At 39.2% G+C, this 13,782-nt stretch overlaps 1 protein-coding gene across 1 annotated transcript; it reads left to right on the forward strand.

The window, feature by feature from the left end:
- Window positions 1-6,836: 6,836 nt before the first annotated feature.
- Window positions 6,837-13,577, forward strand: LOC110067752 (uncharacterized). Its single transcript, XM_020775078.2, has 2 exons — window positions 6,837-8,055; window positions 10,452-13,577. The coding sequence occupies exons 1-2, from the start codon at window positions 7,977-7,979 to the stop codon at window positions 12,683-12,685; spliced, it is 2,313 nt and encodes a 770-aa protein (XP_020630737.2). The 5' UTR covers window positions 6,837-7,976; the 3' UTR covers window positions 12,686-13,577.
- The last annotated feature ends 205 nt before the right edge of the window (window positions 13,578-13,782 follow it).

Raw genomic sequence — 13,782 nt, forward strand, 5'->3', positions numbered from 1 at the left:
CAAACTAGTCTCAAATTCCCCCCGGATAAGTAATACGTATTACGATCTTTTGACCGGATATTTGTATCAATAATGATAGTACCTTAATCCTTATGGGTTAAAACGAGGCAAGTTTCGTTTCACCTGCCAGCTCATTGAACAAACAAATCAAAGTTTTTTTTGCAAATGAAAATTATTTTGACGGCTTTCCCTTTTGTCTATTTTGTTTCTTTATCTTATTTGGCAAGAAGATGCAAGGTGTCCTTTCTCTTTTTTGCAATATTTTCTGCCTCAACAGCTGATTCTATACGATAAAATTGCTTTACGGATATATTCGTCAACTGTGTTTAATCAGTTGCCAAATATCAAAGTGTAACTAAACGGAGTAATTTGGTTCGTACCCGCGGATCACTATTCGAGCCACACCGAAGTACTATTCCGTACGTGTTGTGTGTACATAAATTTTTCCTTTTCCCTCGCGTAATTTTACAGCGCGGGTCTTCTAGAGGATGTCCCAAAGCTGGTACCAGGGAAATTGATCTCCACCTTCGTTCCCAGGGTCTTTCCGCAAATACAACAATCGCACGTGTTCACGCGTGGAAAGCGCGCGTGGGAAAACCACATAAACCGGTCTTGGTTTGAACATTAATAGTTCGGGTAGAGCAACATTTTTTGCTTTGATTGGTTTACAGGGTACGTTTAAAATTTTTTCAGTGTGCGCAAACTGTTGAGCTTAACTAACCTATTTAAAAGTAACACTGGTAAATTTCAAATCTCTCTGGTAAGTCAGGCCATTGATGGAGACATGCATGCCAATTTGCAAAAAGGAAAAAAACTTCCAGTTACAATCCCAAGGATATTTTCTTTTTCTTCTTTACGAATTACCGTTCTTCCCCCAAATTTCTCTTGACTCAAAGAACGAAGGAGACTGCGTGCGGATTCCAGTCCCGCTCTGACCCCTCAGCTGAAGTTGTTTCTCAGTAGACCCTAGTTCAACTCCTCGGTCATGCTTGTAAATAGCCAACTGGTCTGCCTCCCGCCAGTAGCCTATCATGTTTAGTTGATACATTTGTTTCTTTCCGTTTAAGTGGCATGCCTGTGAACTAGCTAGGTGTAGCTAAGCACATTGACCTCTATAAACAACAACATTGAACATTTTAATTTTTTTTTTAAAAAAAAAGAAGCATCAGCTCCTGAGCAGGCCTGGTGGAGTGCGAAGGCAAGTTTTAAAGTAACTTTCTGTGACCAGTGATCTGTTCGCCTCGTCGATCTGTAATTTCACGTTTCGAAATTGTAATAAGTCCCGAACAGCGAGATCCAGTGAGATCTTATGACAAACTACATTCGAGTTGGAAAGAAATGAGGGTATATGATGAGCTTGGTAATGAGATAAGATAGATGTTAATCTATCAATGACACATGCTACTGGGAAACATAACATTCCGGAGTTAGACCTGTGAACACGGAGCTGATGTGAAACCGCTCCAAAAGTTTTGTGTTCAAGCTTACTTCTGCTTTATTGCTTGAGGTGGCATAATATAGCAGTTTACCTTGGCCTTTGCTTAAGAAGCAGCAAAATGCAAATGTCTTCAAATCGTGTTTTTAATTCTCCTGTATCAACCTTGTTTCCATGGTGATTGTCCCCCCTCGCCATAAGAATGAGGTTGAACTTCATTGACAACGTCGTTCCATTTGAGGCCGTTTCTGTTTTGTAAATAGAAAAGTGTTTTCCTCGCTCTCCGTGGTATTATTTTCTCCTTGTTGCTTGCCTTCTGGCAAGAATTATTCTATTACTCCACGTAAACTTATAACTGCCCGTCTACCAGCAGGACTCACTCTGTTGCACTAGTTATTTTCCGACTGCACGTCAATTTGTTCAGATCAAAGTAAATCGACGGACGCCTAATATCTTAATATTAGCTTCGTAGCCAGGGTGCTGATATTAGATTTAAAATAAGTTCGTCAAGTCGCTGGAGCGAACAGACCAGTACAAGTACCGCTCGCGTCCGTCGACAGCTTGTCCCATTACACGTGATCTGACGTCATCCTCTGACGATTCGTGACGTAGCATGACGCCAATATTAAAGTCATCATACACCCACGTTATCTTTGAGTACTTTGTTCCACTTACTAAAAGTAAAAAATAAAATTGATTCCGCACTTGTAGAGATTGAAATTTATTTTTAACCTAAAATTGAGTGTTTCTATGGTTACTTTCATGGTCTGCTAAACTAAGTGACGAGTGGATACAGACTTCACTTACAAATTTAGAAACTTTCAAATATAATCTCTTTTGCGTTTGTAAGCAAGGACAAAAAGGGCCATGCAGTTATATAAATTGCAAGAAGTTCTCATGGAGACAGCTTGTTATGTATTTATTATGTATTTATTTATTTTTTAGTGGACCTCTCCGGTTCCATGGTCATCAATAAAAATCAAATGTGCAAATGTCATCTTGTGAAAAATCACAAACGTTTCGGACATTTCTTCTTTGTTTTTTCTCTTGAATTTATGTATCCCTTCAAGCGTTGCGCATCAACCGGGAAGAACAAGTTACTTCGTTTTGTTCATCCTAAACATTTTTTTAGTGAATAATGTTGCTACAACACATGAATTGACGAAATCAGCCTAACGACGTTGGTCTTGATTTTGTGGAGCCTTGCGGACTCCAAAGGAGAGGTTGTCAAGAGAGAACAGAACATCACAAATAACAAAATAGAGTCTGTTTTTGTAATCTTTTCCTCATCCGGTATATGTTTGTTTAATATTGACGTCAGTTTGCGGAAGAACCCTTATATTGCCTGTGAAAATACTCATATGCTATGAAGCGAAACTAAGAAAACATAATGACACCGCTTGTGTTGAAGAAGTTCATTTACGTTATCTTGAGTTATTTTGGCCATGTACAAAATTACCTTTAAATTGAAGGTAAACTGATAGAAAGATAGAAAAACACCAAAGACATAATAATAAACCTCTAAGGAACAAGAATGGTTAAGGATGGAAAAGATTGACGCAGATTACAAACGACAAACTTCACAAATTTAAGCGAAACTTTGCGAGATGTTCACATCCTGACGTTGCTCCTGTGACATTAGAAAACGAGAGGTATATGTGGAGATCAGTGCAAGAGAATTTAATTCTGCATTTGTGGATCTGGTGTAGACTTGCAAAGGGATCGGAAAATACTGTCCCAAGTAAACTTATTTCACGTTTGTACTCCAATAACTCTTTATTTGAATTCATATACTAACATTGCACAGCCGCACAATAAACAAGATCACGATAAAGTAATGCTAAATATGAGCTTTTATTTGAATAGTCACACACTGGGGCTTCGTCCACAGAAAATATTGGAAGTTAGAACTACCTTGAAAAGCGTATAAAAGAACCACATGAAAGTACTGCTTCAGTAATTTCATTTGAATGGTCACACACTAGGGTCTCATCCATCGACAAAACGTTAGAACCACTTTTCACGGTAAGACGAACAGCATAACATGAAAGTGCTAGTCAATAGCTTTTATTTGAATTCACACACCAGGGTTTGTTCCCCAGATGTAACTGTTACAACAACCTTGTAAGCCAAAATAAACAGTACCACATGAAGGTACTGCTCAATAGTTTTCATTTGAACGGTCACACACTAGATCCGGTTTCATCCGGCGAACTCCTTTAAATAGAACCACCGTGTTCAGCACAATTTCAGGGCCAAAGGTATTGCTCAGTAGATCTCAATAGACCAATTTCGATATATTAAAATTCAGCCTAAAACAATAGACCTCACTTCGAGGATCTTGGGAAAAACTACAGAGTTTGTGGGATTTATTAACCAGAGCCTCGTGCAGAGGTCTATTGTGCTAGGCTGAATTTTAAATATATATCGAAATTGGTTTACTGAACGTTCACTCACTGACCACGGCATCACCTACTGATGGTAACCTTTGAGCTTCCTCAGTGAACTCGCTTTGTGACTCGTATTTTTTTATGCAAATTTTATTCATAAAAACGTCGCAGTTACAGTAAAAACAGCTTTCATGACAAACAAACATCGTAAAGGGCAGAAACCGGTTTGTTTTACAATTTCCTCCTTGTACGCGATGATTCTTTATTTATCGAAAAAAGAAACGTTTTTTCCTTCTTGTATGCAATGATTCTTTATTTATCACAGTTTGACTAGCACACAAAACCAGGAACTCGGCATTTGCCCTATATTTGCCCCGCAACGAACAAAGTCGCTCTTTACCAGTTCCTTCTCTGCATCTACGTGTACCTCTACTTAACTCACGTTTGCGTGCCATTATATGTGATCTAGGTTTTAAGTTATATAACATGGGAAAGGTGACGTGAGAATAGCCTAACACGTACACATACGTCTCTATAGAGGCCCACTGCCAAAACACTTGAAAACTCTTTTAAAACAATTTACAGCAATGTGATAAATATCAGATTATTTATGTTCAGCTCGCGGCTATTTAAAACCCAGCAACTGTACTCGTGCACCATTTATCATAAAATTGTGATGTAATTATAATTGACGCGGAAAGTTTCATTATCCACCTAAAAAAGGAAATGCAAAAGATGACTTCCCCTCCCCCCAATTTTTTTCCCCTTGCTTCCTTCGTTGGAAATATCAATATAACTAATGATTTACTGGTGTCTTTTTTGTGCTTCGCTTTCTATCAGAAAAAGATCAAAAAGCGGATGGAATTTTTTTTTTTCTCCGAAAATTATGATCCTGCAAAACTGCAAAACGTGACTCCATCAGGCATTTCATGCCATTTCAAGTTAAGATTTTGTTGTTGTTTTTTTGCAATAACATATTTTGTAACGCTAATATCAAATATCTACGACACTGTTTTGGAGCGCGACAACTGCCGCCTGAGGTGACGCAAGCAGCCTTTACTTTCTACGAAACGAACTTATTTCTCGTCCGATCTGCGTGGATGAGCGTTGGTTTACTTATCCCCGGCTTAAAACAACAGCGGACTATTTTTTATTAAGTATTTCTGTTTATGATATATTGATATGTCATATCAAATCTTTTTTTTAGATGAACGAAAGTATTAGTTTCTAAAATAACTGCTATCGAGCTGCGTCGGCCGGCTAATAAGGTTTTAAATGCATTTATCTTTTTTAATGTTAAGTATTTTATGAGACTTGTAAAAAGAATGGTTTTAAATTATTCTAAGGCTTTGTATTTCTTTTTATATGCAGTGTAAAACGTAGGGATGCGAAGCGTTGACCGCATAGGGCGCACAGCGTAACCTATGTGGCCTTCGAGGAACTAAACTACTTTAGTAAAACTAACTTCGTTAAAAAATGTTGCAAAAGCAAAATTTAAAATAAATATATATAATAGTTGAAAAAAAAATTATTATTATTATTATTATTATTATTATTTATCAACTTGAAGGTAGCCACCGTTGCGATTTAGTGAAGCTGACGTTTTGAGTGTTTATAGCCCTTTGTCAGAGCAGAGTGTTTTATACTTTGCACTTTGCACTGTGTAGTTGTACTTAAGGCTAACACTCCAAACGTCCACTGCATGCACCGCGCTCGCTATGGCAGTTAATTTCCCTTTTTAAATTTCTTTTTTGTTTAATGGTAGTCATTTTTGACTGTAAAATCTTAAAATTTTTGTAATCACAAACAGGACTTTCCGATGACCATGGAAAGGTTCACTCGTTCATAAACAGTAAAAATCATACATAGCGGCTTTAAACACCTGGTATAGGTAAAGTCTGCATACGAGCCAAGTCACTGGTACGTCAGGCCGGAGCTTATCCCGGTTTCCGTAACATGAAGCGACTAGGAGTATTTCTACTTCCCCCTGGATGAGATGCTGGCCCATCACAGGGTTACTTCCAGCCGGCACCCATTTGTACACCTGGGTGGAGAATGGCACTGTGAGAATAAAGTGTCTTGCCAGCCCAAGAACACAATACAATGAAAGCCGGATTAAAACTATAAGCTGTACTTTCAACATTCATTTTTTTTTCAGTGAAGTTGTCAGTCTAATTTATCTCCTGGCAGATATTTTCCACCTCGTGAAGAGGTAGAACTTTTTCGCTGTTTTCTAGAAAAGTCTTAGACCCACAGGATCAGTCGAACCTGTATCTTTGACCAAGAATCTATAACGTACAAATTGATGGGGTTTTTGTTCAGTAAATGCTTCAGTCGAACGTTTTTTTTTTTTCTAAAAAACCTTGCATGACTTGAAAATATTGAAATTGGGTTATAAACTGTCATGGTCTTGCTTTCCGACAGAGAACGCATAGAATCATATAACACAATAAAAGAAAAGGATATTAATGAAAAATTCCGCTTCCGACAGTCGGCATTGCTTCCGATAACTGTTGCCCTGGGTCATTCGAACTCGCCTTTTTTTAGCAGTAAACTACTAAACTACATGACAGTCACGGTGTCTTTACTAGACGATTTGAATTACTTCATTATTAAATATTCCTTGTGCTGTCTGGTTTTCCTTTGCAGTTCCTAATACCTTGAAAACGTCTGCCTAATTTACATGTTCTAGTAAAGTATTCTTAGGTTTGTGCCAATGTGTAAATTAGTGGCTACCGTTCACAGTGACGATGGTTTACTGTTGATCTGAAACGGTCTGAAACGCTTTCTCACACGTTACTTAATTGCATTATCACTTTGGCTTGTTAAACTTGCTTGCGATCATAACTGTGAAATAAATTTAATTGATTTGTGATCATAACAAGACAATAAATTTTTACCGCGAAAGAAAAAACAAACGCCAGATCCTAGGTTTAATTGAAAATGGAGGACTTTTTATTAAAAAATCGTTTTCAATGTTTATTTATCAAAATTTCAATGGATGCGTTTGAAATTTATATTTCTCAAGTTCATTTTAGCTGTACTGTTGTCTTTTTGGTGGTTTTAGTTCACGTCCGCTGCTGGTCTCCAATTTTGCGGTTCACTGTAGCTGTGACAGTTGCTATAAAATTCCGCTTTGACTAATGAACTTTGCCTCGTTCGTAATCAATATTAAAAACTCGATACAAACTTTCTGTCTTAGCAGAAAGTATATACCAGAATTATTTTTGGTCTGTTTCGAAAACAGATCATTGCGACTTTGCAAACGAACCGCTCGCTTGAATATGACGTCTATGTGGAATGCTGCCGTCTTTGACGCGATTCACCTCAGCTTGAATTGTGTTTTATTCATGAGTTGACTAAATATACACGCGGGTACTATTTTTAGTGGTAGGTAGTTTCACTTGGCAGAATGAGTGGGCGAATTGACGCAATTCACATTGCGGAAAGTCGTCACTTTATGGACACATAGTATAACAAAATATGTTCTGCATGGGGAAGAAAAGACATTTTTCCTTCTTTACTTAATGCCATGGCGAGCGAAATAAAGTCAATGTCCGGTTAACTTTGAAGTGGTATTAACTCTCTTTTCGGACAAAACACGTTATAGGACTGTTGAAGTTAATTTATTTAGTGCTTTTCGATTGAAACTCGGTAAATTCACGATGGTGCGAATCTTTTTTGCGCTTCGCTGCCCAAAACCACTTGGCCCAAAATAAAACTGCTATTTACGGCGCGTAACAAGTGCTCAATTGAACTGCCAAATTAAATGACAACACCAATATAAAAGACCCTCAAAGAGACTTGTATTGTGTATTGTGTTTGTTGACTTCTTGTGCTATTGTTCGCGTCGAGAGCGGACAAAGACGTAATCATCGGATACCATGATATCGGGGTAATTGGCTGTAATCCGGTATCACATGACCGAGTGAACGCTATAAGCGAATGAGCTATAAATTTACTTCGCACCTCTAACGGTCTCTCATGGTTCGCAGCACCGATCACATCAGCACGTGTCGTACAAACTGCACGGCTGTTACGAGCTGAAATTTCATCAGTCGGTCCAAATTTGGTGTGGGTAAACTTCTCAAGGTTCGAACCGTTCCTTCTTTCATCTTCTCGATTTTGAGCTGATTTTTGCCGAAACCACCATGCCAAAAGCCTTCCTAGTGAAAAAGGCGAAGCGTCGTCTCGATCTTGGCGAAGGAGAAAGCAGGACCGGTGCTACTGGTGAGTAAATTATAATTTTTGCGTTGTGTAAGGTTTGATGTTGAGAGATGAGAATTTCGTACTATGTCTTGGGAAATCGATTGTTCCTTCCTTGCAAATTTTTCCTCCACCGTTATAAATACGTTTAGTGTGACCTATTTCTTGTCCTCAATGCGGGGAGTATTTGCTGAACGATTATTTAATCGTCAAAACATTTTATTTCGCGATCTTTTTACTCAACGAGATGTTTTGAGAAAATATTCATGCTGAGGCCTTATTTTCCTCGAGGGCATTGAGGTCACGTAGAATTCATCTTGGATGATAGCGACATGTTTTCTTCCCCTTTGTCTAGTATTAATCAATACCAAGCGATTTTACTCTACGAATATTCAAGCCTCTTTCGATCGATTTAAATCGCTCAAGCCACTCCAGAGTCACGAAAATCTTGCGCTGATCACAGTTATTTCAAGTGTAGCGTGGAATCCAATCACCATTGAAGCGGTACAAGCGTTTAACAGGTTATGCTAACACGGTCTCTTTTTGTGTTCTGTGAATAAAACAAAAGACGAACGCTTGCCAAAGAACACAACTGAACAGCCGCCGCAGGGGCTTATAATTCATTTTATGGTGGTCGCAATAACAACTGATCGTCACGGAATTTTTTCATTTGGATGCATTTTAAGATACACGCAAATTCGTACAAAGGAAATTTTAAAGCTAGTGCGATCAACTGTAGTTTTGACTCGATCGGCTCGACGGCTTGCAAAGCTTTGTAAATGATCGAGACAAAAGTGAAAATTGGAAATCTTTTCTTCGAGTTAATTGACAAACGAAACTTAATAGTTCTTTTCAATGGGCTTTCATATTCAAATGCGAAATAAAGATGGTTACATAAAGAAGCTAATGGAAATTGCTATTGACATCTGAAAGGTCGCTTTGTTTGTTCACGGATGTAGCACGCGTCCACCGAAGACTTCAAACCGTAAAAAACCAAACGATAGGCTGTCCCTTTTTTGTTTCGCTCGAAAACTGTAATTTACACTAAATTGTGCAATTTCGTTTTCTCTGTTAAGACGCGAACCGGAAACTTGCCCTTGCAAGTGAAATTATCATTTCAAAGACGATGAAATTTTGAACTGCAATTAAAAACAATTGCCTAAAGTGTTTAAATCTATCGGCAATTTCAAATCAATAAACTTCGCGCAAATCTGAGTGTGATCCTTTTTTTGTTGGTATATTTTGAGGCGCTACAAGTTCTCGCGCGGTTGAATTTTGAGCGTAATTAGCCAACCGCGAAACATTCGCGTGTTTTCTGAAACAAAGACGGCGGGCGGGAGATATAATCCTCTGGGTAAAGCCTTGTTTTCTGAGGGGTTATCTCTGACATACAAGATTTAGTTAGTTTGGGGTCAGAGGGGCAAGTCTACAGGAAAACTTCTGCTGAATATTACTCAAGATGTCACGAATGTGTTACATGGACACGAAAAGCTTGCCAGATAACTACAGCTGGTTCCAGCGACGACATGATTTTGTTTGGTTAGCAAAAGCACACAGCACTCTCGTTAAACTAAACAGTGTTTGCTAATTTCCGATTCTTATGCATATCCATATCACAGACCGTTTCGTTTCAAGTTGAACGTTTTCGAAAGTGCAACGTCTAAAGAGGGTTTAGACCTTAGTGTGTGTTGCACTGGCCTATTGAACGTGGTCAAAACACTGCATTTTTTCACGGCATAATCCGCTTAAGTATTGAAGCTGTTTTGTCAGCGTTTTGGACACCATTCGAAGACAACAAATGGAGCAAAATTTACATTTTGCCCTCAATTTGACAGCATTGAATTTCTCTTCTAATAGCACGTCTGCTTTTACCAATAGCATAACGGGTTTTTACGACAGTTTCATTCATAATTCATTCTGGAAGCAAACGAAAAGTTGACTGGGATTTTCTCGTGAAAGAATTTTTCTATTTGTGGTTCGGCAGTGTGTTGTTTTTGTTACTTATCTATTCCGTTACTTTAAGAAGCGCCGCGTCGCTCTCATTTCCTAATAACAAGTTATTACAAGTGCAAACCAATAGTATCAAAAACAAGAGTAAGTTCAAATACCAGTTAAATTAATCTTGCAAACGATTCTGTCAAGACGCATGGGACTTTCCTTCTCAAATCTCGTTCGTTTTGGTTTGTTTCTTGGAGCATGTGTCATTCCTACATGTGGAACTGCGAAATTTGGTAGTCAAACTTAACAACAAATGTATGTTAAAGCCCTTTACAAATTGTTTAAGCCTGTGTGATCCACATGCATACATTCTTTTAAGAGCTATCATGATTTCACGTTTTCGTCTCTCTTTTCAACAATTTACCCTTCTGCGTCCATTTTTAACACTGATTAATACTATTATTTTTGCCTTTTGTCTTCAGATATCGGTGACTTCTCTCAACGTTGCTCTTCAACGTCAAGAGACGATATGTTGAACGTCAAACACTACGAGGACACATTGCGACGTTTATACAACCATCGTGTTGAAAGCACGCGTATTTCACATGGAGGAGGCATTCCAAGGGAACAAATCTTCGATTCATTCTCGCGAAACAGTGTTACAGGAGAAAGACTAATGGAAAATTGGCCATTCATGCCCCATCGGATGTTCTTCTTTCCACCGTTATTAACACAAGGTAATTATTTCGCCGAACATGCTGTGCCCATTTCAAAGTTGCAATCCTCTCAGACCTTAGAGGATGGTCGATCGTTACCAAGAAGAGAGAGTGTGTTAAAGGTAAATCCTGGTCGGAAGACACCAGATGATGTAGAAACTCGAGGAACAGTCAGCAATGATAAGAGTGTACCGCCGCCGTACCATTATCTAGACACAACTTCGTCAATATGGTTACCATCATCAACTGGGTTCCATACTCCGCCAAAATTTCCATTTCCTGATAGAAAGATAAACGGAGAGCGCAGTGAGATTTGTTCGTTTGATCACCGACCCTTTGGAGACGTTTTTGACTCACTGAAAAGAAAACGGATGGACGAAGAAAGGGAAATATTGACCGGTAAAGGTCATCAAAGAGCCCGCAGTGTAAGTCCAGAAAGTGTCAGCAATTCGATCGAACCATGTTTCAGTCACCGAGAGGTGAAGCCCCAGAGATCACTGGAAGAAAACAAGGGTCTAGAAAAAGACTCAGGGATTATTAAGAAAAGTTTGAAACAAGACGAATCGAGCACAGTACAGAGTGAACAGATCATTGATCGAATGGAATCTGAGCTGGACCTCAACGCTACCAGCCAACGCTGTCATTATGACAGGCGCATGTCTGTGCCTTATATGAACATATTTAATTATCATAGTGCGTACCCAGCGAGAGAGCGAAGGAGAAGTGCACCAAGCACGGTGTGGTTTCCTGCTGACTTGAGGACACCGGCAAACGAAGAAGCGGCCAGAGTTTTGAATGGCTCCCTTGAAAAAGACGCCTGGAATTCCCAGGTGGAGGGGGAACGGAACGGTCTCTTGCATGACACTAGAGAAAAGACAGTGATGTTAAGCCCGAATGAGGTAGACAAGAAACCGATAGAGTCCAAATTCTCCTCTGAAAGGCACAAGGCTTGGTTACAAGATGGCCTAGTCAGTCCGAAACCCATCAGAGAGGACTACAGTGCTGTAAATACACTGATCACTGATGGAAAATCAATCATTGATGGAAAAGATCCTAAGCGAGGCCATCAAAGGAAATCAGTAGAACAGGAACTGCGTAGTGACGAGAAATCAAGAAGTAATTCTCCAGATCACAGTATTATCAAGAACATAAGAAACTCGAATGGTTATCAGAATGGTCGCATTTCTGAACCTTTTAGCCCTGTGGATAAAAGAGAATGTGACAACTCCCCTGTTTCGCCTGCATCTCCAGACAGTGTAAGCACGAGCATAGTGGTGACGGATGTGAAAAAAGATGATCTTGAAACTTTACTGCTGCCTAAAGATGCAAAGCGGCGCGCTGTTGAAAAGCCAAACGGAAAGGTGTTTTCAGACCATTCAACCCTTTGGCTGCTAAGTAAAGAAACTAAAACACCGCAAGTTAACGTTCGCCCTGAACTGACCGGAACAGCCTCAAGCCCGCCTTTTTGGGTGACGGCCAATGGGGGTTTCGGTGTTCGACCTCAGATTAGCATGCTGGCGAACAAGTGTCGCGACGAAGCAAGCAAAATATCTTCAAACACCACCCACAACCACAGATGTGAAATCTGCAATAGTACATTCCCACTTCGACGGCTGCTCAACCGGCATCTTAAAACTCATTCGTTCTACAAGCGTTACACGTGCTCGTTCTGTGACAAGGGCTTCAACGATACATTTGACTTGAAGCGTCATGTAAGAACTCACACTGGCATCAAGCCATTCAAGTGCGAACAGTGTGACAAGTCGTTCACTCAGCGCTGTTCATTGGAGGCACACCAGACACGTGTTCACGGCGTGGTCCATAAGTTTGGCTTCCGTGAGAGGCGTGCCAAGATGTTCGTGTGCGAAGATTGTGGCGCCACGTTCAAAGACAACCAATCAGAATTCATGAATCACGTGGCCAGCGCCCACCCGGATAAAGAAAAAGTCCCTTGGGCGAAAAAAAACGGTAGACTTTGTTCACGAGTTATATCATTTTAAAAATGTCTCAAAGTTCTTGTTTTCGATTTAGACACTTAAGACACCATGACATGCTGTCTTAAGTGATTTTTTCTACCTTTTGAAGTGTGAGCTCTTGGCTTCATGATTAAATTAAATGGAAGTTTTCGTTTACTGATAGACACTGATTACGTTTACACCATTTAAAACATTGGAGACTCAGTTACATTTATTCATACGTAACAGAACCATTTAAACGTAAGCCAGTTAATGCTAGTTGAAACAGACCGAAAGTAGTGGCTAGAAAAGCCAACACCAATTTTTTTCTTACAAGAATATCACTGCTTTTTGTGTCGGTTCTCAAAACATCAATTCTCCTTACTGAGTGCAATACACTTTATTCAATGTTACTTCTGAGAATTTCTTAGAACATTAAGATAATCTCTGCCAGTTAGGAGAGTCAAGAAGGGAAGGGGTTAAAATGCCAATTCCCATGCAATCGTTGCCCAAACCTTAGTCTCGTTCCCATTGTTTGCTTGTGATTTCTAGTCCCAGTGACCCAAATTACATTTTCCTAGTGAAAAACAGTAGGAAAGGCCCCTCTGTAATGGTAGAAGTTCAGAATTAACCCCTTTATTTGTGGTGGATTCTCACCGATTTGTGGTGGATTACATTAACGTCCCCTCAGTTGATGATTTTCCCTATTCTCACCACGTGACTGCTTGACAGTGTATTGATCTTGTAAGGAGAAAGTTGATGTCTATCACTCATGGTAGTTAAGGGTTTATTGTTCGAGCTCCAAATGTTAATAATAGTTTTGATTTTTGGTATGTAGTAGATTTTGAGTGAGATCATGTTACAATCAAATTAAATTAAGGGGAAATCAGTCAATACTAGCATGGTGATATCAAAATAAATTTAATTTTGTTGATGATTCAGTTATCCTTGTTACTTACAGATACTGAGATCTTCGCTGACCTTCTTGTTCTGATCTCACTGCCCAATAGACCTTTTTAGCTTGGGCGGTTTTTTGCCCCATTTCAGACCATGTAATGACACTCATGAGAATTCTTGCTTTCAAATTTTCAAACAGTCGCGTGTATATGAATAAATAATTAGTCAATTCTCTAGAGAATATC

Source organism: Orbicella faveolata, unplaced genomic scaffold (assembly GCF_042242905.1).
Source record: "Orbicella faveolata isolate gen_17 unplaced genomic scaffold, um_ofav_v1 contig_25, whole genome shotgun sequence".
Taxonomy (NCBI): Eukaryota; Metazoa; Cnidaria; class Anthozoa; order Scleractinia; family Merulinidae; genus Orbicella; species Orbicella faveolata.